Genomic DNA, 27,473 nt, shown 5'->3' with positions numbered 1-27,473 from the left:
TTTGCGTTTCTCAGAATGTCATACAGTATGTAGCCTTTTTAGATTGGCTTCTTTCATGTAGCAGTGTGCATTTACAGTTCCTCTGTGTCTTTTCATGGCCTGACAGCTCATTTTTATTGACAAAAAATATTGCATTGTTTGGGTTCACTACAGTTTGTCTAACATTCACCTTTTGAAGGGCATCTTGATTGCTTCCAAGTGTTGGTAATATCTACTATATTTGTTACTGTTTCTGTTGGTTGCCTTGGTTTTCTGTTTGTTTATTTGGGTCTTCCACTCTTCCACTGCTTTTGTTTTAGTTCACCATTTTATATAACTCCAGTTTTTCTCGTCTCTTAGATATCAAATATACTTTTCTAAAAACTTTTATTTAGTGGTTGCCCTTGAGTTTGCAGTATGGTTTACAGCCACTCCAAGGGAGGGAGCCTTTTAATGCCTAAGTCAGATCATCTCCTTCTCTTGCTCAGAATCCATAAGGGCCTGCTCATCTCACTCAGATAAAAGTCCTTATGGTGGGCTCCAGTCCTTATCATCTGGCCCTGGTCCTCTCTGAGTCCATCTCCTTCCTCTGTCCTCTTGCTGCAGTCACATTGCCCTCTTTGCTTTTATTCAAAACCACAAGACACCTCCCACCTTCAAGCTTTTGCTCCAGCTGTTCCCTCCACCAGGAGTGCTCTTCCCAGATATTTGGCAAACTCCCTCGCCCCCTTCCAGTATTTGTTCCTACCACCCCACTATGTCTCTTGATGACCTCTCTCTTCATATGGTCACACAACCTGCCCCTTAACTGCCCTGGGCCTTTTTGATGCTGCCGTTTTCTCCCTAGCTCAAGTCACCTTCTGAACAACCTACTTAATTTACTTGCTGTGTGTATGGTTTGTTGGCCATCTCCCACCATGAGAATGTCCACCCCACAAGGCAGAGATGATTTGGGTCTCTGCTGTCCTGAGTGCCTGGCACAGAGCCAACCCATAGCAGGTGCTCATAACTGTTTGTCAAATGAATGAGGACACAGGTGAGTATTGGCTGCAAAATGTCTTTGGAAACAAATTTTTTAGTGTTGTGCCAAGAATCATAGAATCAGGACCATGCTGTTTGGAGGATACCGAGACTCCCCCAGGTCCTTGTGCTAAGTCAGGGATCAGAGTAAAAGGAGCCACGGAAAGCCATTCAGCTGGCAGTCCTGACTGGGTAGTTTCTTAACTGTGCATAGGAGGCCCACAGATTACCAGCTTCTGTGGATAATGTGTGCTTGTCCCTAATTCGCCCTTGTGAGCAGCCTGATTATTTTTATTTTTATTTTTTTTAAATTTTTATTTATTTATGATAGTCACAGAGAGAGAGAGAGAGGCACAGAGACACAGGCAGAGGGAGAAGCAGGCTCCATGCACCGGGAGCCCGACGTGGGATTCGATCCCGGGTCTCCAGGATCGTGCCCCAGGCCAAAGGCAGGCGCCAAACCGCTGCGCCACCCAGGGATCCCGCAGCCTGATTATTGATCAGCTCTTCTGGGGGTGGGGAGCAGGAGCAGTGGGAGAAATGGCCTTGCTTGGCCTCTGCTGTAGACCAACTTGATGGGTTCAAAGAGGGAGTGATGGGCTGGAAGTCACTGTGCTGGAAACAAGTTAGAATACTTGGGTCCCCTCCGTAATCCTGCTGGGTCAGTGTTGGTTGACTTGTCTTGGTCAAGGGAGCGAGCATCCTTACACCAAAGGTGGAGGGGAAGAGGGACCTGCCTACCCTTGGAAGGGGATTATCTAATATCTTGAGGCAGGTGTGCAGGTAGCACTCTGGCACCTGCAGGTTTCAGGCTTCCTGCTACAAATGTTGACCTAACATGCCAAGGCGTGGATAAGGACCCTCCTCTGAGTACTCCTCTTGGCCACTGTCGTTAGCTGGCCTTCTGCTGGGGTCCTCTGTGCAGAGCCCTGGGGCAGGGAACCGACCAGCCTTCTGGCTTGTTGCTGCTCCAACTCTCTCTATCCTCCACATCTTAAGAAGCAGAGCAGGACCTTTCGGTGGTCACCTGTGCTGGCCATGCATCACATTAACATGTATGGACACCTAGTATGCATCATTCACTGTGCTCCGCATGGGCTTTACAAGATAGCATGGTTGTGATTTCTGCCCTCACTTACGTGCAGCCAGATAAGTGGAATCAGGAATTGAGATGCTCAAAGGTGATGTCCAAAATGTTTAGTAACCAGTTCAGCACGGACAGTAGGTGATGAGAATGATGGTGCCTTATAGCATCAGTGTGATTTCAGGAACGCAGCCCTGGAATGGATAGGGATGAGGTCATCCAGGGGCCAACTGGCAAATGCAGAGAGAGGTGCAGCGAGGCTCATGCGTTGGCTCCCATCCCCTCCCATGTTGTCCAGTGATTCTTCTTGTTAGTTCTTTCTCCTGTGTTATTGATTCCCAGCAGTAGACACACTCCATTTTAAAAAAAATACCCTAGACCACCATCCTCCACCCCAGCCAGCTACTGCCCAAATTTCTCTCCGTCATAGGAGACGTTCCACAAAAATGTTGACTGTGCTCTTGGCCCTCATTTCTTTGATCTCGCTCCCTCTTGAACCCACTCTAGTCTCACTTTATCCCCTGCCGCTGTATGGAACCTGTCAAAGTCCATTGCCATCTCTCTAACATTTGACTAGGTCACCACCTCCCTGCCTCCTGGTCACTTTCTTCCATTTGCTGTCTCTCCCCAGGCTCCCTGCAGCTGTCTGTTCATCTCTGGACCCCTGGAATTGGGAATGGCCCTGGACCTGGCTCTCAAGCTTACCTTGTTGGCACTCTTACCCCAGGCAGTGTCTTCCAGCTGGTGGTGCTAGAGGCTCTCTCTGCATTGATGATGCCAGCTCATCCCCAGGGCCCCTGACCTGTGGACCCATGTGTCCCACTCAGCAGCCCCTGAGAGACTTCCTGGAGCCTTGAACTCTCTGAGCTCTTCCTTTGGCTTTCCTCATTTCAGAAGATGACACCTTCACTTCCACGGGTGCAGACTCCAGACCTTGGGGTCACTCTTGATGTTTCTTTCCCAAATCTACACCACCATGTCAGTCTCAGCAGCACATGTACTCTGCAGCCCGCCAGCGGATGTGCTGGCTCTACTTCCAAAATCTGTGCCCAAGGCAACCTCTTCTTACTGGGCCCAGGTGACCCTGCCCACCCCAGGACAATGCCAGTAGACTCGAGGGAACGGTGTCAGGGGAGTTGGGACAAGGGGAGTTGTCAATTGGATAATGTCAGTATCCTGTTCCCAGTACCTTGATGGTCTCACTCAGAGCAAAAACCCAAGCTTTGGTCAGGGCCCTTGAGGCCCGAAGGATCTGGCCTCCTGCCTGCCTGTTCTTCCAACATGACAGGCACATTCCTACCTCAGGGGCTGCACTCGTTGTTCCTCTGCCTAGAATGCCCTTCCTCCAGATATTGGCATGGCACTGTCCTTTTTTTCCCCTATATCATTGCTCAAATGCCACCTTCTCAAAGTGTCCTTCATTTGCCAGGCACCCCCCCCCCCCGAGAAAGCCCCCCTTCCTATCCCAGCCATGCCCCCCCTTTTAGCTTTCTGTTTACTTTGTATCACTTGTCACAGCGCAGTAGCCTTTCCATTGTTGTATCCTACCTTCATGATTTGTGCTTTATCCAAATGCTATGTGTACTGTGATTTATGCAATGCTGTCCTGAGGTTTCCTCACTGCTTTGTGTTCCATTCACACAGATAGAAGACCTAGTGTGGAATATCTGCATAGCTGCAGCATCAATCTGGAATGACCTAAAATTGCAGGCAGTCTCTTTCTGTTTAAGAGTTAAAATGACCCTGATATCTAGGAATGTTTTGAGAAAACTTCCGACTCCTAAGAGTACAGTATTTTGGGGTCATATTTTTGTTGATCTTAAAGTTTACATCTGTGGCAGCTTTTTGGAATCCTCCCACTGCAAGATGGTATTCCTACATCATCTTAAGTGAACCCAGGACAGTACACCTGTTATCTGAGGGCAGTCTTTTCTGTATATTTCTTTTTTTTTTAAGATTTTATTTATTTATTCACAAGAGAGACACACAGAGAGAGAGGCAGAGACACAGGCAGAGGGAGAAGCAGGTTCTACGCAGAGAGCCCGATGCGGGACTCGATCCAGGGTCTCCAGGATCATGCCCTGGGCTGCAGGCGGCGCTAAACCGCTGCGCCACCGGGGCTGCCCTGTATATTTCTTTACATTGACTCAACTCACTTTTTAATAAACCAACTATTCTCCATCCTAAGCAGTCATATATCTGAGAAATCATGAGTTCAATTAGATTACAGGTCTCCTGTAGTTACACATCATCCCCAACAACTTTACCATTATGGTGGCTTAAATAAGTAAAGGCACTTACTTCTCTCTTATGTGAGTCTGGTGGAAGCATCCAGGGCTGGTGTACAACCAGGGACCGAAGCTCTTGTCTTGTTCTACCATCCCTAGGTAATGCCCCCACCATGTGGTGCAAGATGACCCACATCCACGTCCACATTCCAGCCAATGGGAAGGCACAAAGTGGACTTGGGGACACTCTCCCTTCTTGCCGTCATTTCTCAAATTCTGTTGGCCAGAGCTCAATCACATGACCATATCTAGTTGCAAGGGAAGCAGGGATATGTAGTCTCTACTGGGAGGCTAAATTTTGGGGATTCAACTTATACCCAGGAAGGGGAGAGAGGGAGGATATTGGGTAGTTTCTACCACAATAAGGTGGTTATATATTTTTCTAATAGACATTAAAATAAATGGTGCTAAATAATCTGTTGAGGCTCATTCATATCTAGACCACCTACAGGTGCTGTGTATGTATATCACACTTGAGAAACGTATTATAAGTCAGTGTGCTCTGTCACCCTGTTGGAATCCTTGCCTTATTGGAAGTAGGACATAGGCTTTGCTATTGCAGGATGTGGAGCCTGTTGCTTTTTACTGGTGCCTCCAGGAAAGATTGGACACCCGTCTTCTTGGAGTGGAGAGCTGCTGTGAATATGTATCACTTGCGCACTACTTAGTCCATCCTCTGACTGTCCAGGGGGGCTGCCCGTCAGGGTGGTCAGGCGTGGGTGGGACACAGGAGTGCCACGTCAGTTCCGGAGGCCCGTGCGGATGGATGTCACTGCCACCTCTGAACCTCAGTGTGCCATACTAAGGCTGGGATTTGTCTTAGCGTGGATGCATCAGCTGGAGCCGTTACAAATCCTGATGGGAAGCAGGAGTCCCATCTTAATGACTCGCCAGCTAAGTGCATGATGGCAGCCACATGTCCCAAAGCCAGAAGAAGCTTGTCTGTTAAAAGTTAATGATCTAGGAAGTCTTGACATAAAGTAAAACCTTGAGTGAAATTCCATGGTGTCGCGGACAGTTAATTCTTTATTAGGTTTTCCTAAGACTGAGATAAAAAGCATTTTATTCTTTTAAAGATTTGCGTTAACATGTCATTGCATTTTATAGATACATTGATCTCCATTTGGCTAATCTGGGACAGGTAATGGAAATCCCTGTGCTGTGGAATGGCAGACAACTTCCTAATACTTTGCTGGCCTGTTATTTTCACTTTGGTGGGAATCGCAAGTCTCAAAGACGAGGCCATCCGGATGAGGCCCACGAGGACAACCCGGGCTGTTTTCGTTTGTAGCTGGCTGAAGCGGAGTCTGTCATCCTCTGCTGCCGTATTTAACAGCTCTATAGACGACAGAGATCATGCCAGGTTGTTTTGTCTGAGAGAGTCTCGTAATGGGCTTTGGGGAGAGAGAAGGAGAATAAGTCAAAGGTTCCAGGCTTCACTAGCTTTGTGCCGCAGCAGTTGCCTACGTGGGGAATCACTCTATTATAGAGTCTCTTGCCAGGCAGGTGAGGCCAGTGGTTAGGGTGGCCCTCTGGGGCTGCAGCCAGGGGCAGACACTGCTCATTTCCACACAGGAATGGGGGGCCAGAGGTGCTGCATCTTCCAGTTCTTCAACTGATGCTGGAAATCTGGACTCAGGAGAAATGTAGGAGATAGATCTAAATTAAGAAATACTATGCAGACTTACCAAAACACACCTGTAGGCCACATTAGCTATTAGAAGCTTTAGTTTTAGCTAATGGTGCATGAGGCTTATTTTTCAATCCTCAGCCAGGACTTCTACCTTGAGCTCTATCTAGACTTCTCTGATGGCCTACCTGACATGTCCCTGGGGGCATTCTCTACTTACCTTGTCTGTGCCCTGAACTCTGTCCTCTTGTAGCATTCCCTATTTCTGTCAATGGCAACTCCATTCTTCTAGCTCCTCAGGCAGAAGAGCCTGGAGCCCTCCGTTATTCCTCTGTTTCTATCCTACCCAAGCCATCAGCAAATTTTGAGGCCCGAGCTTCCATGTCTCTGCAGACTCTGGCCCCTGTGCACCTCGACTGTCCCACTGTGCTAGAACATTTGCACCTGCTACTCCCTCTCCCTGGAACCTCTTCTGTTTTGTCTCTCTCACCTCCTTAGACTTTTATCCCAGTGCCTCTTGCCCAGAGTAGGTTCCTGACCATCCTATCCAACATTGTGATCACTCGCACCACTCCTGCCGTCATTCTTTGTCCCCCTTTCCATCTTTGTTTTTCTTCCTGGCACTTACTACTGTCAAACGTACTATACATTTCATTTCTTGATCTTCTGGTGCTCTTTCTTTTTCCCACTAGAATATCATCTCCATGAGGCCAGGGATTTCTGTGTGGCACCTGGAGAGGGCTCATTTTTAAACAAGTGAATTAAGAGTGTAGATTCAGGAAAGTTTTATGCATTACTATTACAAACCTATGGATTTACATGTAATTAATATGTTTCAGTTGTTGTTACCTTTTTAGTTTACATAAGCTTCTTAACTTCTGTTCCTTGGAATCCTTCCTGTAAAATAGGGATGATAGTAGCCAGCCCTGTAGGCTGTTGTTGGACTCAGTGGGCCAACATATGAAAAGCACTTAAAACAGTGTCTGGCAAATAGGAAGCATCATATAAAGGTTTGTATTTTGATTATTGCTACTACTATTATTTATCCGAAAATTAAAATATTACAAAAAGGGCTACCATCTTTTGTGATCAACACCCCCAACCACGCTTCTGCTCACTTTTCTCCTTGGAAGTAAACTACTGTTATTAGCCTTTTTTCTTTATTTTAGGTCTTTTATGTGCAGCTAAGTATAAATATATGTACCCGTAGAAAAATATAGTACTTCAAAAAATAAACACTATACTTCACATAATTTTTTGGCAAGTTGCTTTTTTTTTTTCTCTCTCAGTAATACATTGTAGAGATGGTTGACTTCATTCTTTGCTGCCGTTATATATGGTTCCAGGCTATGGACCTGCTCCAGGTTCTGTGGCCATTCCCCACTGGTGGACATTTAAGCTGTTCCCACGTTTCTACTACTATGAACAGCGCTCGCTTAGTATCCTGGTGTCTGCCTCATGAGCGCTTATGCCTTTCTGCAGGGTAGCTACCAGGGCCTGAGGTTGTATCCAAGTGTTTATTCACTTGCCATTTTAATAAATACTACACATCGCCATCTCAAATGCTGTTGCTGCTCACGGTTCTCGCTAGCAGGATGCAAAAAGCCTTTACTTTTTAAAAAAATTGTAATTGTTATTTTGAGAAATAAGAAAAAATATGAAAAGTACAAAGTGTTACATAACAATCATCAATGTACTTTGCACCTAGAAATGTCGGCTGTTAACATTTTGTCACATTTGTCACAAGTCTTTTATAATTTTACTTAACAAATACCCAAATGTTACAGATAAAGTTCTTTTGCACAATTTCATCTCCCTTCCCAGAGGCAGTCACTATTATGAATTTATCATGCACCCTGCAAACCACTTTCATATTTTACTTATATATAGAACCACGAAGAATATATTATGTTTGTGCATTTAAAATTTTTTATTGACCATAGGATTCTGTAATTTGCGTTTTTTCATCCAACAATATATTTTGGAGACCTATCTTAGTCTTTTACCTGCTGTGTAATATTCCATTGTATTTGGAATTGTATCTCTTCTCCAAATGATGGGCATTTAGGCTGAATTCTAGTGATCTACGATTACAGCCAGTGGTGTGATGAACATCCTGGTCAGGGAACGTTCAGATTCTTCATTACATATTTTTACAATCTTTCAGTTTTATATACTATACAGGACAGGGTGTAATCTTTTCATAGACACAGAAACCTTGAAAAGAAAAATATAATTTTATCTTTTTTTTCCCTACCTGTCAGATGACTGTTCTTTCAAGGATAGGAAGCCTGGCTAATTTGCAGCTTGCTTTCATTAGTTTAGATATTGTTGTTGCTAATGTACCTCAAGGTGGAAAATTTCTATACTCTGGGATCTAAATTTGAATCTTTTTGTAGTGTGTGTTTTCATTCCTTCAACTGGTATATTGCCACGTGCCTCTTCTGTGGCAGGTGCCATTCTCACAGGCAGATGTGGGTTTCCATTCTGGGGACATGGACAGAGTAACAGGTACAGATCAGCATCTTCTCTTCCCCTCCCAGGGTTCATTTCTCAAGAGCAAATGATGTGTTTCCTTGGCAAGGTCTGTTCCCAGCTGAGCTCTTGAGGGGTTGTATGGCAAGCAGTTTCAGTGTGAGTAAACCTAAAATTTCAGAGAGTTGTGTTCTGATTATCTGTTGGTGCATAACAAGCCACTCTGAAACATAGTGGCTTCAAACAGCGATGGCATTTATTTTGCTCGCTAATCTGCAGTTGGGGCAGGACTTGGCAGGGACAGCTGTCTCTGTAGTGTTTGCCATCCTCTGGGGTAGCGGGAAGGAATCATTTGAAGACTCACTTACGTTTCTGTGGGTTGATGCTGGCGGTCAGCAGGACCTCAGCTGCCCTGTGGCTGGAAGTCCTCCATGTGGCCTTCCTATGTGCCTGCCTGACTTATTTACAATAGGGTGGCAGGTTGGGAGGCTGAGCCTCCTGGGAGGACCAGTCAGGAACGGCATCGCCTCTTATGACTTAGTCTCAGGACTCACCCAGAGTCACTGCTGCTGTAGTCTCAGGCTGAGGAGGCTCCAGGGCAGGGGCCCTCCTATCCATGAAGGTGTGTGATGCCCACTGTAAGAAGGGCACATGGGATGGACACATTTGTGCAGTGGGCAGTAGCATCCACATGAGCTGTGCAGAGCAATCCTTAGTCCTGTATATGCAGGCAGCCCAATGTTCCAGTGGGCAGGGACTTGAGTGAGACCTGTGTGGAGGTAGCCGTGTGGACAGTGGTTGGGATCTTAGCAGAGTCTTTGAGGGCTATTGGATGCATCCAGACATTGCATTGTTTCCTTAATGCCCCATAATATCCGTTGTCCCTATCATTTCACAGATAAGGAAACTGAGGTTCAGAATCCTTGAGTAAGCTCCAAGATCCACACAGTTAATAAGCAGGGAGCCTTGGGTTGGACTTCAGAAACCTGTTAGACTCCCTGCCTCTGTCAACATATCCACCCCCTTCCTCCTGGGAGGTCAGGCTTCTGTTTTGCTCTGAAAGCTCCCAGTTGTGGGACTCCATGGGGCCGTCTCTGAGTGGCCACTTGGTGTGGTAGGCCTCTAGTTACCATGGTGACCATAGCCAGCCACATAGAGAGACACTTTTGACCTTTTTTCCTCTGCCCCTCCCCGCCTGCACACTCCGAGGTTCGGGCTCTTACTTAACAGAGAGACGCAGTGCATTTAGAGGCTTCCGATGGGCACCTCCTGTCCATCTGCTAATGGGCTTGTTGATTTGAGAAATGGTCTTAGGATGTCTCCTTGACTCAAGGCACGAGCTGGGCAATTATAAAAATGAAATATGATGTCATGTCAGGCAGCCCATCACCGAGCTCTGGTGTCTGAGACTGTTCAATTATCTTTACCTGTTTCCAGGGATTCCAAACCTTTCAATAAAAGACCTTTCAGGGTGGGATTTCTCCTGCCTGCTCACTCTTCTAGGCTATTTTGGGATGATGGGGTAAGACATACTCACATCTTTTTCTTCGACCATAATTGAGCATCAAAGGTGGTGTGTGTTGGTGTTTGCAGAAGAGTTCTGTAGCCAGTGGCCCTTTGAACGGGAAGTTCTCTTACGAGGATGTCCCTGGCTCTTACCGCTCACCCTGTGTGGCATCTCTGTGTATTAGTCATAGAGGGTCTGGGCCACCGTTGTAGAAGGGAGACCGTACTAACCTTGGGTTAGGAGGGGAAGCTGCTGCTGGTTAGGAATGTTGGTTTAAAATCAGAGTTAATTGGGATTTAAATTTATTTAAATAAACATGAAAATGTTACATTCACAGAACACATGTGGCATCTGCTGGGGCGATTTCCATCCTTCCAGTTTGCTCAGGTTGTAGTGGGTCAGGCCACACTGTAGTGTTAAATACCCCTGGCGTGACAGTGGCTTCTCTCCCACCCCATTCAAGCCCCATCACACCCTGCCTGGAATCTGCCTCTTCACATCTTCTTGCTTTCTTGCTGGGCTCTTTACCATCTAGCCTTATCAAGGAGCCTTTAAAAAGTGAGTAAAATCTTGCTGTCCTTCTGCTCAAAACTCCCAACAAATAGGGTAGAGAGTGGCAGGTCAGAGGGCAGGTCAGAGGCCCCACTGATGAGGGCCGGGAGGTTAGATAAGGAATATGATGAACCTTTTTTAAAAAAGATTTTATTAATTTATTCATGACACACACACACACACACACACACACACACACACAGAGGCAGAGACACAGGCAGAGGGAGAAGCAGGCTCCCTGTGGGGAGCCTGATGTGGGACTCAATCCCAGGACCCCTGAGCCAAAGGCAGACGCCCAGCCACTGAGCCACCCAGGCATCCCTATGATGCACTTTTTTTTTTTTTTTAAGCAGCCTTATGTTTCATTCCTGGCCAGGGACTTCGTGAGAAGTAGCTCAGTGAAGCTAGAGTAGTATCTCCTGTCACTGCTGGGGCCAGATCTGACTTCCAGGGACTGCCAAGTGAGAGATGGGCCAGATCAGAAAGACATTTCAGACTGAACTGATAGGCACATGATGTAAAGGATAAAGTAGAAGCTCCTATGGAAACAAAAGAGCCCCTGGCAGTCTGTCCTAGGTCAGGTAATAGGGAGTGGTGGGGACTGTGGCAGAGGGAGAACATGTGCTCTTCCTGTAAGAGACAACCTGACACCAGCCACTGTGGTCCTATGAGAGCGCGGCTCTAATCCTGCCAGATCTTTCAGTTTTCAAGAGAAGCCAGTGGTCTCGCCTCGTGGCCACTCCCTGTTTTTGTTTTTGAGTATTGCTATGAACTCATGGATTTTAACATACTTGACGAGTTTCATCTGTTGAGTCATTCATTGTTTGGAAGCTCTAAATCATCCCAGATTTGCAGCTTTAGCCAGCAAGCACGCCTTCAAGCTGGCTCATGTGTCCTTCTGACATGTCCCTGTCAGTTTTGGAGTGCTTTCCTGTTTCCTGGCATGAGCTTTTCCAGGTTCATCTGGTATATTTACTGCTCCAGACATGGAACCAACCATTTCTCTAAGAAATGGATTTGAGCTCTGTTTTTAAAGGTTGGCAATAAACCCACATTCAGAATGAAAGCTCGGCTATAGCCAAGTCTGTTTGTGGGGTGGCCCTCTGGAGTCCCTAGGTTGCAGTTTCAGCATCATTGGGAGAGCCCCAGGCTGAATGCCATCACCCTGGAGAGATTGGCCTCTGCTCTTAGGGCCTGCTGGGCTGATGAACAGCCCAGCTAATGTGTCTGGACAGTTGCATTCCACTTGGGGCAGTCACCCAAAAAGTGTCTGAAATGCACTTTCCCTGAGAGCTGCCTCACAGGCTCCATCTCAGAAATCTGTCAAGACTCAGGTGTGGATTCTGAGGCGAGGGAGCTGACTGCTGTTCCATTGTCCATTGTCATGGAATTACGTGTCTGGAATGGCTTGTCCCTAATGCACAGATCTTAAACCGATGGATGCATCTTCCTTTAAACCTTCTGCCTCTCCTGGCAGCCACTTCCCACACCTCTGCCACGTGGGCCACTGGTGCTTCCTGTGTTTATTCAGAAGACTGTAGATGCTGCAGCCGCGGACTCTGTACGGCTTCTCTCTAACATCTGCAGCGTGAGCTCGGGCTGAGATACCAGTACCCTGGTCCTGGCTTGGTGATGCACCAGATTCGGAAGTTTGGACAAGCTGCCTAACTAACCCTCCTGTGCCTCAGTTTCCTTACCTTGAAAGTGGAGACGGTATGAATATCTGCCTCAGAGCATTGTGCTGATGAGTACATGAGTTAATACTTGTAAATCTCTTAGAATAGTGGCTGAAACACAGCAAAGGTACACCTTTATGACATTTATGATTATTGGGATCTCTGAGTCTAGGCAGGCGCCAGCAATTCCTGGATTGCGAGTTGCCTGGGCCAGTACATTTCTTTTCTCCTTTTCCTTTTTTTCTTGGCTTTTCTGTCATTCTTGACCCCCCCCCCCTTTATTTCATTGGTTAAAAGGATTTTCCTGCCATACACAGCCTGGGCTGGCTTCATGGATACGGGACATGCTCAGTGACCCCAGGCGCCAGAATCAGGAGGGTCCTGTGCTTTGTTCAATGCTCTGTCGTCACCGTCATGAGATCCTTAATTTTTGAACAAGGGCTCTTGTGTTTTCACTTTGCACTAGTCCCCTTGAATCGCGTGGTTGGAGTTTTGTGTCACCAGGGTGGTGCTGGCTGCTGGGGCATCTCTGTGTGTCCCTGTCTCCTGGCACGGGATGGACTTGCAGGAAGTGCCAATGGCATGGAGTTCCTACTGCCTGAGACCCGTGCATCTGTTCTTTTCTCCATCTCTCTCTCTCTCTCTCTCTCTCTTTTTTTTTTTGTCTCGGTCTCTTCATCCAGCACCTGCCTAGGCTGCATGTGAGCTCGTGTGTGATGGTGCGCAGAAAACTGGCTGAGCCCGTGGAGAGGGTCTGATTTTGCTGTTTTCCTGACTGTCTCACTCCAATTCCTGGCCTCCTGCCCTTTGTGAGCCAACCTTGACGTGACCTGTGGGCGTCTGGAAGCGGTACTGGGAGCTGGCTTTCTTGGGATACTGGTATTTTGACAAGAATCAGCAGTGATGACACCACCAGCAGATGCTGACATCTGGCACCCACCCTAGACTGTTTGGGGGCAGGTCCTGTGTAGACTCTGCCTTCTGTCCCGGGTGAGGAGGGGTACCAGGACCCAGGTCAGCTGGGCTGCCTGCACTTCCTGGGGGCATCTGGGTACCTAGGTGCCTCCTGCACACAGGCTCATGGAGGCAGGGCGGCGAGGGGGCGGATTTGCTCAGTTTCTTGCTGTAGGCGCCTGAGCCAGTGAATTCTTGAAGCTGGGAACAGTGAGGTCGTGAACCCTTGCAAGGGGCACAAAGATCTTTTCTTCCAGCCCAAATTAGCAAAATTGCCAGAGGCTGTGGTCATTTTTCAGTTAAGTCTGAGGGGTTAGGAGTTGGAATGAACTTCTCTTTCTTTGGTGCAAATGACTAGGTCGCCTGCCTGTTCTTTCATTAGATTAGAATCAAAAGAAACTAAGAAACATCTTTGTGTGGAGTGGGTCTCCATGGCTTTGCTGCTGGTTGGGAGGTCTGCAGAGCCACTGCAGGGAACGAGGTGACACGGGTGGAGGCAGCGTGCGTGGGCGCTGTATTTGCAGGTGGGGTTGGAGCCCCATCTCCTCCAACACCCTCTGCATTTCTCCCTGCTTGCTAAACTCCATACTGCCCTTCTGGCCCAGCTCCTGCTTGGGCCCTGCTTCCCAGTTATTCCTGGTGTTTTTTCAAGGGTGAGTCCCAGTCGGGGCTCTCAAACCACATCTCACAGAGGCCAGTAGGAGCTCAGAGTGTGCAGCCTGCATCTGCCTGGGTTTGAGTTCTGGCTCTACTTCTGGCAGCTGTGTGGCCTTGAGCAAGTGAGTCTACCTCTCTGGGCCTGCATTTTCTCACATGTAGGAGCTGGTCAAGGTACCCCCAGTATAGGGAGGATGAGTGCAGGTTAATACACGTCCTGCACTTGGGATGGCACCTGGCAAAGAGTGAGCACCAGGTAAATATTAAATGCTGATACTCAGATTCTTATAGAATGTTTCATAGCTTTGCATGTATCTGCATAGAAACAGGCTCTCTTCCTTCTCCTCCTCCTCCTGTGAGTTGTTGATGTGCAAAAGCACTCATGGGGCTTGCGGCTGGGTGGTTCCAAGGTGGAAATGTTCTCTCTCACAGCCCTTACCCTCACCTTTCTTGGGCTCAGAATAGGACATAGGTCCTGGTCCTGCCATGTCTGTGATGGGTGGCTGTTGGCCAGTCACCTGGCCTACTAGCTGTGCACCCTGAGCTCCTCTCATTCTGGGGTTGCTGGGTGGCATGGGTGGGCATGACCACTCGGCCTCCAGGTCTGCCCTGGCTGATCTGGGGAGCTCTTATTGGTTCTCTTTGTTGGCTTTCCCTGTGAGGAAGCTGTTCTTTCCTTAAACAACTCAGAAACACTTCTAGGAAGTGGAAATGCAAAGGTAAACGAGTCATATTCAAGAATTGTTTCTTAAAACATTGTCTATCGTCGCAGAAACTTGGAAGCAACTTAAATATCCAGCCGGAGAATGGCTCCATTTGGTATTTCCATACAATGGAATACTACATGATAGCAGAACGAGTGGGTGACAGCAACATGCATTAGTAGATGTGAATTTCATGAATATATTGTTTTTTTTTTCATGAATATATTGTTGTAGAAAGTGCAAAGGGCAGAATAGTAGAGTATCATATTATTTACACAGAGTTTAAAATTCTGGATATGGCACAACATATTGCAGCAGAAGTAGACATTATATTCTGTAATCAAAGTAAAAACAGACACAGCCCAATGAACTCCCAAGTTCTGGAAGGGTTGGCTTCTGGAGTAAAGAAGGAATGTGGTAGGGGCCTTCCACTGTATTGGGTGATGTTGTTCTTCAATTGAGTGGTCATACATGTGCATTCATTGTGTTGAAACCCTTTTGTAAATCTTAAGTATCATATAATAATACTTTTAAGGACATTTTGTCTGAACAAAAGTTTTTAGAGCTAAAGTGGTACTGGGCTGGATATCCTTGACTTCCTCCCCAGAACTGACCCTCCAGGATCCTCTGCCATCAGTGACCTTGCTTTTTTCCAGGCAGTCCAGGAGGTATACAGGTTAAATATCCTGGTGACCGTGTACAGAGCTGACTCCTCTGTGGTGTCCATTTCCTCTGGTGTAAGCTGGAGAGAGTTTAGTTTCTATGACTGGAACTCACAGGGTTGACTCGGGCTTTGCTGGGGTGGTGTCATGTGCAGAGCACCTGGCTCAGCTGGGCACGTGGGGACTGCGGTGCACAGTATGTGCCGTTAATGATGGGGACACACAGTGGTTTCATCTATAATATGAAAGGGATGGTAGAGGGAAGGAAAGGGGGAAGTAAAGGGGGCCCCCCCAACAGAAACTGCTGCTTTCCTAGTTCCTAACGCGTCCTTGTTAAAGAGGCTACTGTCTCAAGTTCAAAGCCCCACAAGGACCAGTTGGTTCTGAATCACACTGCTTCCAAGTCTTCTGTTTTGGTCACACATAGTACTTCTTTTCTCTTGGCCACGGGCTGACCTTGACCCATCATAGATCCCGTGGCTAATGGTGACCCCAGACTAACCTCTCCTCTTGCCACTATGGCACTGACCCTGTGGTTCCTGTCAGGGTGAGGACTGGGCTTCCCTCCCTCTCTTTGACACAAACTGATGGAGGCAGCCTGTTCACTTCTGCTCAGGTGTGCTTTCTCTCTGAAAGTGGAAAGGCTGGACCCTGAGGGCAGGAGCTTTGTTCAAGAGGGAGCCAGGAGGGCAGGCTTGCTACCCACTGGAGCAAGAATATGGGTCCTGTGGAGGGATGCGCGGGGTTCTGACCATCACAAAGTGTGGGGTTTGCATTGCATGCAGGAATGCTGCCCAGGCTCACCTACATTTTCATAGGGCTGGCCAGAGAAGGTGGCCTTGTTAGTGCCACCTTGTTAGTGCCTTGTTAGTCAGGCTATTCCATACCAGGCAGGACAGCCTTGGAGTGCCAGTTGTTTATCAGAACTCTCTGGGAATGCCAACAGCCCACACCTGGGAAACTTGGACCTCCTCCTGTGGGAGAGCAGGGTTCCCGGTCCTGTAGGAAGCTGGGCTTCTAGTCTAGGGAACCCTGAAGCACACCCTCAGTCTTGATTGGACAGCCGTGCTCTCCTGACCACCTTCTTGCTTCGTGGTTTGCCTGGGACCTGGATCTGGGATACTTTGTCCTGATGGGTGAAATCCCATTCCCCCCACTCTGAGGATACAGAGGGCCCTGTTTATTATCACAGAGAGCCCAATTTAATTATGGGCTCATTTTATTATGAAATGCTGAGAAATGATGATATCAGTAAGTACATTTTTGGTTTCAAGGTATAGGAACCACTAAGCAGGGACGATAGGAATCTATTGATTCATATAGTTGAAGAGCAGAGGGATAAAGCTTCGGGTACGGCTTGATTCAGCTATTCAAATATTGTTACCAGGACCTAATATTTCTCCTTGTCTTGGATTTCCTCTGAGGATGGGCTTTATTCTGTGCATCCTGTGGGCATGAGATGGCCTTTCAGTCCAGCCCAAAAGGAAGAAGGAGTTCTTGCCAAATATTTAAAGCTGAAGTCCTGTGCCTCATGATCATTGGGCTGGTCATTGGTCTCTGATTGGCCAGGCTTGGGTCAAATACCAAAAGAGTGGAGTTGCCAGTACCTGAAATATGGAGAAGGGAGGAGGTAGTTCCCCAAGCAAAACTGGAGTGTAGTTACCAGACATGGGATGGATGCTGAGGAGCTAAATAATCCCACGTGTCCACAGTGATTCAGAAGAGAGCTGCTGGTCTTGGGACAGCACAGCTCGCTGTTTTGAACAAGGACCCAGCCTCCCTTCATAATGTCTGGGTCTTGAACTCAGCCTCCAGAACTTGGGTCCTGGCCTTCCTCTGGGAGCACCATGCTGGAACCGTATCAACAATAGCCCAGCCGGTGAGGGCGTCTAACTCCACAGCCTCATTCATACAGGCACCAGAGAGGAAATAGGAGCAGAGAAATTGCTGGCCTGTGTTAAATTTAGATTTATTCTGTTGAGCTAATTGTAATCTTTATTTGGTCCCAAGTGATTCATTCTTATCGTTCTTATTATAGCTGAGAAAATTAATTTTTATTCTACCATAAAGGTGGCTGTAATAATCTGGGTTCAGGGAGGGGGATTACTTTAATAAGATTTGCCAGTAGGCTTTGAAACAGTCAGCTTTTATTAGCGTGTGGAGCTGCCTGTGGCGCTGGGTAAGGTGTGAGAGGGTCAGGGTGGGATTGCCAGGGTGAGCTCAGCAGGAAAGGGGACAGGTGTGTTTGCTCTGTCAAGAGTTTGGGCATGTTCTCCTTCCTGTCTTTAAGTTCAGGGAATGCTCTGACCTGGGGTGGTGGGGGTGGTGGGTGATGAGCTGAGTGGATCTCATCATCTTTGACCAACTTAATGGAAATAGATGGGTGGACATGAATCACAAGCCTGCTGTACAACTGAGTGTGCCGCAGTGGGACCTGGGAAGACCCCTCCCAAGGTCAGGTCAGCAGCTACACAGAGGGACCCTGGGGATTGGAAGGCATGCCCCTTCTGGAGAAGGAGCAGGTTTCAGACCCATCATTTATTTGTAATTCCAAATCCTGGAAGTTCTGAAAACTGAAATGTTTTGGGTAAAATTTCAGCAGATTTATTTGGTGGTAGAACTTATATGAACTCATTTATAACTTTATTTCATTAAGTATGAGTGTTCATATCTTTTACTTTAGAACTACTAATATGTTTGATTAAAGGATGCTGCTCCAGATCCCACTAAGGCAGTGTATGCATTGTATTGCCTTTCTAAGTCAGGAGAGTTAGAAACCAGGAGTTCTGGAAAAGAGTTGTCATATTTTCATGGAATGCTGACCCACCATTGTCAGATTTTTCTGATTTTTGGGAGAGAAACTAGAGTTCCTGATTTTTTTTTTTTGAGTTCCTGATTTTTATGAGATGTCACAATTTTTTTTAAAAGATTTAATCTTAAGTTATCTCTACACCCAACATAGGGCTCAAACTCACAACCCTGAGATCAAAAGTCTGGCTGTACCAATCGAGCTAGCCAGACACCCCAGATTTCTCAATTTCTGTATGTAACTATTAAAGTTAATTTTTTTATGGCAGAAAATATCTTCTAACGATTAGTCGTTAGGGAAATGCCAATTAAAAACCATAGTGAGACACTGTCACCAACGAATGGAATGGCTAAAATAAAAAAAAAGTTGATGGTAACAAGAATTGGTGAGGATGTGGAGAAACTGGAACCTGCTTACATTGTTGGAGGAAGTCCCACAGTGCAATGGCTGTGGGGAACTTTGTGGCAATTTCTTAAAAGTAGAACATACACTTACCTATGACCCAGCTATCAGCCTTAGATATCTACTTAAAAGAAACAAAAGACTGTTCATAAACGTTCATCACAGTTTTATTCATCAATTGCCCCAAACAGGAAACAATCCAAATGTTCATCAACTAGGGAGTGCATGAACACATTGTGGCAGGTCTAGACAGTGGGATCAAAAAGAATGTGGTACTAATACATCAGTGACACGGTTGACTTTCAGATAATTATGCTGAGTGAAGAAGCCAGGCACAGAAGTCCACATACCGTATGACTCCATATGTGCACCCATTTCTAGAACAGGCGAAACTATAGAGACAGCCTGCAGATCAGTAGTTGCCTGGGCCTGTGGGTGGGAATGGGGATTGCCTGCCAACAAGCATAGGGAACTTTTTGGGGTAAGGGAAGCATTCTAAAAGTGGATGGAGGGGCCGGTTGCACAACTGTATAAATTTACATTGAACTGTACAGTTAAAATGGGTGCATTTTAGGGTATGCAAAGTGTGCTTCAGTAAAACTGTTAAAATATTTGAAGACCGGGCACCTGGGTGGCTCAGTTGATTAAGCCTCTGGCTTTGGGTCAAGTCATGATCCTAGGGTCCTAAGACTGAGTCCCACATTGGGCTCCTTGCTCAGCCGAGAGCTTGCTTCTCCTCCCTCTGCAGCTCCCCCTGCCTGTGTGCTCTCTTTCTGTCAATTAAATAAATACAACCATTAAAGAAAAACAATTAAAAAAATAAAATATTTGAAGACATGTACATTCTAAAAATGATTCTAACTTTTAAAAAAGTGATTAGAATGGTTATAATAAACAAAATTCTGCACTATATTCCAGCAGTCCAGTTTCCTTTGGTGCAGGCAACCCATATCATTAGCTACCCCCCCACCCCATGTTCAGAGCTATTCTGTACATGGAAAAGCACGTAATTATATTTTTCTGTGTGCAAAAAAATGGTATAGTTTGCTTTTCCCTCTCAAATAATAGTAGACCAAATACTGTTTTGTTGTTTTTTACCTAACAGAGGGTATATCTTGGAGATCTTTCTCTAACATAAGGAATTATAGCTTTCACGTGCTGTCATTTTGCATTTCATCATTTGGTGGCCACTCCTCTACTGATGGACCCCTGGCTTGGTTCCAGGCTTTGGCCACTACAACAATGCTTGGCCAAATTACCTAACCTTTTAGTGGACCTAATGGTAGCAGTGCCTACTTCATATATTGTTGAGAGTATGGAATGAGCTAGTGTAGAGAAAGTGCTTAAAGATTTTTTTGGGGGTGGTGCGTGGGTGGCTCAGTTGGTTAAGCGTCTCCTTTTTTTTTTTTTTTAAGATTTTATTTATTTATTCATGAGAGACACAGAGAGAGAGAGAGAGAGAGGCAGAGGGAGAAGCAGGCTTCCATGCAGGGAGCCCGACGTGGGACTCGATCCAAGGTCTCCAGGATCACAGCCTGAGCCAAAGGCAGATGCTCAACTGCTGAGCCACCCAGGGGTCCCTAAATAAAATCTTTAAAAAAAGATTTTTTTTTTTAAATTTAGAGAGAGAGAGAGAGAGGGAGTGAGAGAAGGGGCAGAGGGAGAGGGAGGAGAGAATCTTAAGCAGGTTCTTTGTTAAGTATGGAGGCTGTTGTGGGGCTCGATCTTACAACCCTGAGATCATGGCCTGAGCCGAAGTCACAAGCCAGACGCTTAGCTGACTGAGCTACCCAGGTGCCCCAGCATACAGAAAGTGCTTAGGCTGTTCCTGTCAATCATTAGCTGTATGGTCATCTCCAAGAAGAACCTTGTATGTATGTCATTTCACATGTGTGCAGGTATATTAGTAGGATAAGTTCTGAGAAGTGGGGTTACTCAATCCAAGGGTACATACAGATTATTTTAGATGGGTTTTGCCAAATTATTTTATTCCTTCCAGTGTGTCCTCATAGCCTTACCAAATGGCACCAGACTCTAAAGTCTGGTCTTTTAGACTTTCGTCAAAGTAAAGATGTGGGCAAAAGTAAAAAGTATGATGGGGGATCTCCTAGTTTTGGGGGGGAAAGATCCCAACGTCAATGGGATTTGAGCAAAACTCCTTTGGGCCAATTCTTGTTCTAGGCTCGTTGGTGTAGAAAGTTTTCTGCCTGAAATGCAAGACAGCATGTGTGGGGTTCTTTCTACAAAGGTAGCAAGTCACGAGGGGAGGAAGATATTGAGCCTGGAGCACTCTATCACATTTACAATTTTTGCAAATTCAATCAGGAATGCAAATGGTTTCTCAGGACACATCTGCCAGTTGCTTACATCTTTCATGCCCTGGCAACATACGGGTGAGGTAAAAACACAGACACTTGAAACCCAGAGAAAAGCACATCCCAGCCAACAAGAAGCCTTTTGAGTTCTCGTCAAAACATGAGTATTTTGTTACACCATAGAATGAGAGAAGCATCTCAAACCAGGCAGGAGCAGGACGACATTAAAAGCACTAGCTTTCCTGGGGTTCTGGTACAGATCAGCTTGTTTTGGGTCTCACTATTTGGATAGAAGTGGCAACATTGGAGAAATGATTAGACAGTAATCTGTTTGTCAATGTATTTATTCATTAAATGTTCAAAGAATTATTATTTGAATGCATGGATTGTGGCATTTGAAAGTCATTGATCAGGGATTTGACATTTTTGCAAAGAATTCTAGAAACATGAGTCCTCTCTTCCCTGCTCTGAAGCTCGCTGAACACCCTGAAGAGGGGGTTCACTTATTGTATTTTGCCCCTTACCCTTTGCTGTCTCGTAAGGACCTTTCTGTTTTCTTTTTCGATCTTTGGGCTCCCTGTCTTTTGGGTGGGAGTTTCTCTTTATACACAAATTGTGGAACCTCACGGGCTGCCATGGGCTCCTCTTTGATGCACCTCACAGGACAAGTCGTGTGTATACAAGGGTTCCTCACACTGGAGGTGGCAGCTCCATCGCAGCTCAGACTCTATCTCCAAGGCCCTGGTTTCCCACTGGCTCCCAGCTTGCCTTCCCTAGTGCTGGCTCCAGCCAGTGCCCCTGCACCTCTGGGTCCCCCTCAGTGTGGTGACGTCCCTCAGCAGTTCTGGGCTGGCCTCCCCACACCACATTGTCCCTGGGATGAGGGGAGGGCCCCTTGGGAGCTTCTGCCCACGTCAGAATGTTTCTGTCTTCTTTAATGCCCCTCATTGGGTCATGTGACCACTGATGACCAGATAACTCAAGTTTTCTCCAAAGGGAGAAGAGAAATAGATATTGGGAAGGCAAAGAACAAATACCTGATAATTTGAAAAAGACTCCTGTGGGTCTGGCACTTGGCCTATCCCTGTGCCTTTGAACTTGAGAAGAACTGATCTGAAATCTGTTCATTGTTTTTGGGGAAAAGAATTACTCTTTCCTTGAGTTATTGGTCTTGAGCTCAACATTCTCTATTTCAGCATTTTAGATTCTGCTGGAAAAGCTACCTGCCTTCCTCATTGACCTGTTTTCAGTAAAGACAGTATGAGCTCAAAATGGAGCACACTCTGACATTCCGTTGTCATGGCAACCTGAGTGGTAAACATCAGCTTGATGCTGTTTGAAGGGGGTGGCAGGAGTTAGGGATTGGGAGACTGGAGGAAAGCCAAAGATTTGGGGCCCTAGGCTCTGCCCCAGATTCCATAGGGAATGCTCCCTAGAAGGTCCAAGGAAGGTCACTTCGGTCTCCACCAGGGATGTCAGAAGGGAATGAGCTGGAGCGAGCAGTAGGGGTTTGTGTCCAAACCTTCTAACTCCTGTTCGGACCGTCTCTTTAAAGCCACAGTGCTGGGAAGAACTGTCTGTTCCCCGTGCTCCCCTTGTGTTCTCTTTTTTATTCCCCCTTGTGTTCTGCTGGAGCCTCACCACCACCACTGTGCCTCTTGCTAGCACCTCTCCACGGAAACCGCTCCCCCTGCCCCTGCCAGGTCCTCAGAGCTGCTTCTCAGGGATAGCTCCCTCCTTCTAGAGCATGCCCCACCTTGCCTGGCCCTTCTGACTGCACTACCCCCCAACCCCACCCCTCGTCCCAGGATGACCCTCTAAGCCTTCTTTCAGGTTCCTGGGCACCTGCCAGACCTGTGCACTAAGGGGCCTCCTTCTGGGCTCTTCTTCCCACTCTGCAGGCTTCTTTCCCCTTCTTCCAGTGACTTCAGTCCCCCTCTCCCTCCAATAACACCCCCACTTTTGTGCTCAGAGCCCTGTCCTGAGCTTCAGCTTCTGCTTTAGCTCTTCCTCTGTCCTCAGGGGCATGGGGGCTCACAGGTGTTTCAGAATCACTGTGCCCCAAGCAGAGCTCTTCTGCTTCCCTGGCACCTTCTCCCACTCAGTAACTGGCCTGGCCTCACCCCCACCCCATCCCCACCCAGCGCCACTCTGACTCTTCTCTCATGCCCTCTCCCCTTTGCAGTGTCCAGTCCATCTCCACAGCCTGCCAGCATCTCTGGCATCTTCTTCCCATCCCAGCAGCCATTTTGCAGAATAGATTGTGGTGAGTTTGGGGATCAGAGGTGATCAAACAAAAATATGTGACCATGGGATGGCAGCAACCACAAGCTTTATTTGGGCATCACTTGGACAGGTTGCATGTTCAGGAAGTTCCCCACTGCAGGAGACTTCCAGAAACAGAGGCCCCCACCTGGGTAGAAAGAGATCAGTGCTCTTGGGGGAGGAGGGAACTGGTCAGGGAGCTGTGTTTGAGTGCCATCCCTCAGTAGCCCGATGGGAGCCTCTGGGTCAGGGGGCTCTCAAGGTCAGCAGCGGCTGGGGGTCTCTTATACCCCAGGGTTTTTCTTATTCATGGGGAGCATATTTTGGGTGCAGTTTCATGGGGGATGCAAGGCAAGCAGGCTCTAAGTGGCTAAAAATATGCTGATTTGGACTATATTTAAAGCAATTGGATGTGTAAAAAATTGAGTTTGGCACCAGCGATCTTGGAAGGAATGGTCCTAGTCTACTCTGAAGAAGTAAAGAATATAGGGGCTCATTTATATAACAAGGTCGCCCTCTATGACCAGGACCTTTCCATCAGTTTCCATCCTGGTCATTCCTGCTTCTAGTCCATTCTCTATCATTCCAGGGCCATGCTTTGCTGAATTGCATGGAATGGTGCCATGTTCCCATGACGTAAGCCACCTCACTGGCTTCCCTTTGCCCCTGGGATGAAGGCCAGACAGCATTAAGTGGCATCCAGCTGGCTGTGCATGGCCTGGACGTTCCTCTCCAGCCTAATCTGGAGCCCTTTCTCCCTCTCTCTGACACCTGCTGTAGCCTCACTGCCCCCCGTGTCCTTCAGCAGGTCTGTGTCCTCCCACCTCTGCCCTTTGCCTCTGCTGTCTTCCTCTGCCCAGTACCCTCTTTCCCACCCCGTGGCCTGGTTTATTCCATTTGTCCCATGGGCACTGTGTTAGACTACTGCAACAAATGACCACAAAATAACATGAACGTGTCATCTCACAGTTCAGGAGGCCAGAATTCCAAACACGTGGTGCCAGGGGGTTCATTCCTCTCAGAGGCACCGAGGCAGAGCCCATCCCATGCCTCTGTTCCAGCTCCTGGGGCCCTGGGCATTCTTTGGCTTGTGGACATAATCCGTCCCATCTCTGCCTCTGTGTTCACATGGCCATCTCCTCTGTTTTTGTGATAATTCCTCTCCTTTCTCTTAAAAATATACTAATCATTGGATTTAACCTAACATGACCTAATTTCATCTGTCGGGACCCTATTTCCAACTGGGGTCACATTGTGGGGTTGCAGGTGGATGGGAGTTTTGGCAACATTCTTCAACTTGGTCTGCAGGTCCGGGTTTTCCCGGTTCCATCCGATGGCCTTATGTGCCCCTCCTCTGTGCATCCACTGTCACAGCCTTGCTTTTCTTTATGGAATGGCTCACTTATGTTCATGCCCCGGGTGAGACTGAGCCCTGCCAGGACGCGGCTGCCTTGGTCCATTGTGCACCCGATCACTCAGTGAGCACTTGATGCATGAATGGCCATATGCACTTTGTGTTTGTAACCCCCAGAGTTGGTAAAAAAAGCCAAACAGAGGGAAAAGAAACAGACCTCCAGTGTGACAGTGTGAGGAGGTGGGGCCTTTGGGGGTGGTTAGGGCTAGATGAGGCCAGAGGGTAGGACCCCCCATGATGGGATCAGTACAAGAGTTCCTTTGTCCGCTGTGTGAGGAGGACTCGGGGAGAAGCTGGCCATCTCCAAGCAAGGAAGTGGATGCTGGGTGGTGAATTGGTCAGTACCTTGGACTCCTCAGCTCCAAGGAGTGTGAGCAGATAACTGTTGTTTAAGCCACCAGGTCTCCGATATTTGTTACAGCAGCCAGAGCTGACTGAGGCAGATGGGAATGCCTGACTCAGCCCATCTGACACCCACAAAACCTGAGGAGGTGGATCATATTCCTGTCTTCTTCTTTCACATGTTCCTTGTGGGGCTGAGCTGCTTGCCATGGTGACCAGCTGGCCCAAAGGTGGGCTGATTTTCCAGCCATAATCGCCTGCTCTGTAGCCCAGGCTCCACCACCCTGTACTTTTGAGGATGCTAGGAGCGTGGGCTGGGCCTAAGTGGCTTCTGGCTAGATTGAGACTAGCTGCTGGGTTTGTTAATCCCATGGGGACAGTTCTCCCAGTCACTCTGTTGTGGCCACAGGCTGGATTCATCTCTGCCAGGAGGGGCATTTTCACGTCTCCTGCTGCCTGGGGCCCCTCAGCACTCTGGCGTCTGTGAGAGGAGGTGCAGGGGCAGTTCGGCCTGAGAGGGGGATTTCCTCCTGGAGCCAATGCATCTGAAATGAAGGAAAGGCCTTTTCATAAAACCGCCAGATTTCCCTGGCAGGATGCCACCGATCCAGGCCGGAACCATTTCCCGTGTTCTTTGCTGGCTCGGGGGTGAGGCGCTGGGGTGGGCAGGATTGCCAGTGGCCCGCGGGCTATGGGGAGGGGCAAGGTCGCCGCGACCCTCCCCCCCCTCGGGGTGCTCGCTCACCTCCTCCCAGGGCTCCGAGCCCTGGGCGTCCTGGAGGAGGGGGTATGCTGCTCCCCGAAGCCCATCTGCGCTGGGCTTTCTGACTTGCCAACCAGGAGCCCCGCGATGCGGAGCCATCATGCATGTGTAGAGGCGGTCAGTCAGGAAGCAGCAGTGCGCCTTGGCGCGCGTCCCCAGATCGCCCCAAGCCTGGGTTTCCGTCCTGGATTTGGGGAACCGACCACCTGCCGTCACACGGCGGCCACGGCCTCGGCCACTAGGTGGCAGCGTTGCTGCGCACGAGGCGCTGATCCTGCACAGGCGACCGCGGAGGGGCTGGGGTCAGGGGGCAGCCGGGCTGGGGGCAGGCACCCCGCTTGGTCCCCTGCACCTGCCTCTACCTCGCTGGGTGCTGTCCCCTGTGCCCCTCCCTTCCCAAGAGGACTCTGCCCTACACTGAATAAGCTCTGAATTAATCCTGAGAAAAGAGGAGCTGAGAGTTTTTGTTTTGTCCCCACCTGGGACCTCCCAGAGCTCTTGCTAGGAAGCAAGTTTACCCATAACAAGAGCTCCTTGCATAGCCCCCCAGGGCTGGTGTGGGGACGGAGTTCCCACTCCTTCCCTGGTGTTCTTTATGGGTTTCAGCCTGCAGACTTTGGGACATGCTGTCAGTCACAGGCAATCACGGAGCCCTGTTTGCTTTAGGAGAAAGGAGGTGACTGAGTCTGGGCCACCGCAGCCCTGAAGCCAAACAGAAGGAAAAAAGCAGAAGCATTATAGGTTCTAGGAGCCTGCAGAAAGGACAGTGGATAGAGCCTGGACTCCACCCTTTATGCGCTTTGTGACTTTAGGCATGTTTCTTGACATCTATGTGCCTTCCTTTTTTAACCTATAAAGTGGACACAGCACTACAAAATTATTTAATTATATTAAAAATTAATATGAGACTAATACCCTGTCTCACAGAACTGTGTAAAGAATAAATGTGTAAAGACCTAATACACATGAAGCAGGTTAACAGTGTCAAGAGGATTCCTCAGTTATTATTATTATTATTATTATTGCCAGTATTTCATTCATTGGATAGTACTAATGGCAAACTTGTGATAACCAGTGTTGATATATTCTGTCTCTGAGATTTGGCAACACAAATAACCTGTATCAGGCAAGTTAACGATACATTATTTATCTTTAGTATTACCAGTTCTTAAATGTAGATTCCTCTTCCCTTCTCAATTAAAGTGTTAAGTTCCTCAGAGGCAGACCTCGCCCTCTGCTTGTCTTTTAATCACTGCTCTGCACTCCCTGCACCCCCGACTCCTTTACTTGCTTAATTGTTGTGAGAAATTAATGCAGACAGGAAATAGGCTTTTTTAAAAAAATGGTAGGTGAAGTGGGAATTTCAAGCAACTGAATAGTCAATAGGATTGTGGAAGAAATGTTGAAGGACCCAGAGATCATGCTGTTTAAACTCTTAACCCTTAAAAAAGTATTTTTTTTTTTTTTAATGTTGAGAGAGAGAGAGGGAGCATGAGACAGAGGGAAGGGCAGAGGCAGAGTGAGAATTCTAAGCAGACTCCATGCTCAGCATGGATCCCCTTGTGGAGCTCAATCTCATGACCTTCAGATCATGACCTGAGCTAAAATCAAGAGTCAGACTCTTCACCAACTGAGCCGCCCAGCTGTTTCCCGCCCCCCCCAAGAAAGTCTTAAAGATTTATTAAAGCAGATTCTCTAGTACCAGCCACAAAGACCAGACAATTGTTACCTTTCCTCTAGTTACTTTGCATGTTTTTTTTCAATTTTAATTTTTAGTTTGTTTTTATTCATGAGACACACAGAGGGAGGCAGAGACCTAGGCAGGGGGAGAAGAAGGCTCCTCACAGGGAGCCCAATGCGAGACTCAGTCCCTGAACCGGGGTTACGTCCTGAGCCGAAGGTAGATAGATGCTCAACCCCTGAGCGACCCAGGTGTCCCACTTTGCGTGTTTGAAAAGAGTAGTCTTTATTGAAA

The 27,473-nt window shown here is 47.6% G+C and overlaps 1 protein-coding gene and 1 long non-coding RNA gene across 3 annotated transcripts in view; both read left to right on the top strand.

Moving 5' to 3' along the window:
• Positions 1-27,473, top strand: part of TMEM132B (transmembrane protein 132B) — a 371,275-nt gene that overhangs the window by 110,358 nt on the left and 233,444 nt on the right. Inside the window, exon 1 of one of the 2 annotated variants that reach the window (XM_072802151.1) lies at positions 24,929-24,965. The exons of the other annotated variant lie outside the window; for it this stretch is intronic. Within the exon in view, the coding sequence (XP_072658252.1) occupies positions 24,944-24,965 (22 nt within the window). The 5' untranslated portion in view covers positions 24,929-24,943. Of the gene's footprint in view, positions 1-24,928; positions 24,966-27,473 lie in introns of those variants that run through there. 2 annotated transcript variants of the gene reach the window in all.
• On the top strand, positions 22,022-24,657 carry LOC140619173 (uncharacterized). Its single transcript, XR_012019101.1, has 3 exons — positions 22,022-22,222; positions 22,900-22,980; positions 23,569-24,657. It is a non-coding gene; the product is annotated as an uncharacterized lncRNA (long non-coding RNA).

This window comes from Canis lupus, chromosome 27 (assembly GCF_048164855.1).
Source record: "Canis lupus baileyi chromosome 27, mCanLup2.hap1, whole genome shotgun sequence".
Lineage (NCBI taxonomy): Eukaryota > Metazoa > Chordata > Mammalia > Carnivora > Canidae > Canis > Canis lupus.
Note: the sequence above shows the minus strand (reverse complement) of the source record. Positions and strands in the feature narration are given on the sequence as shown.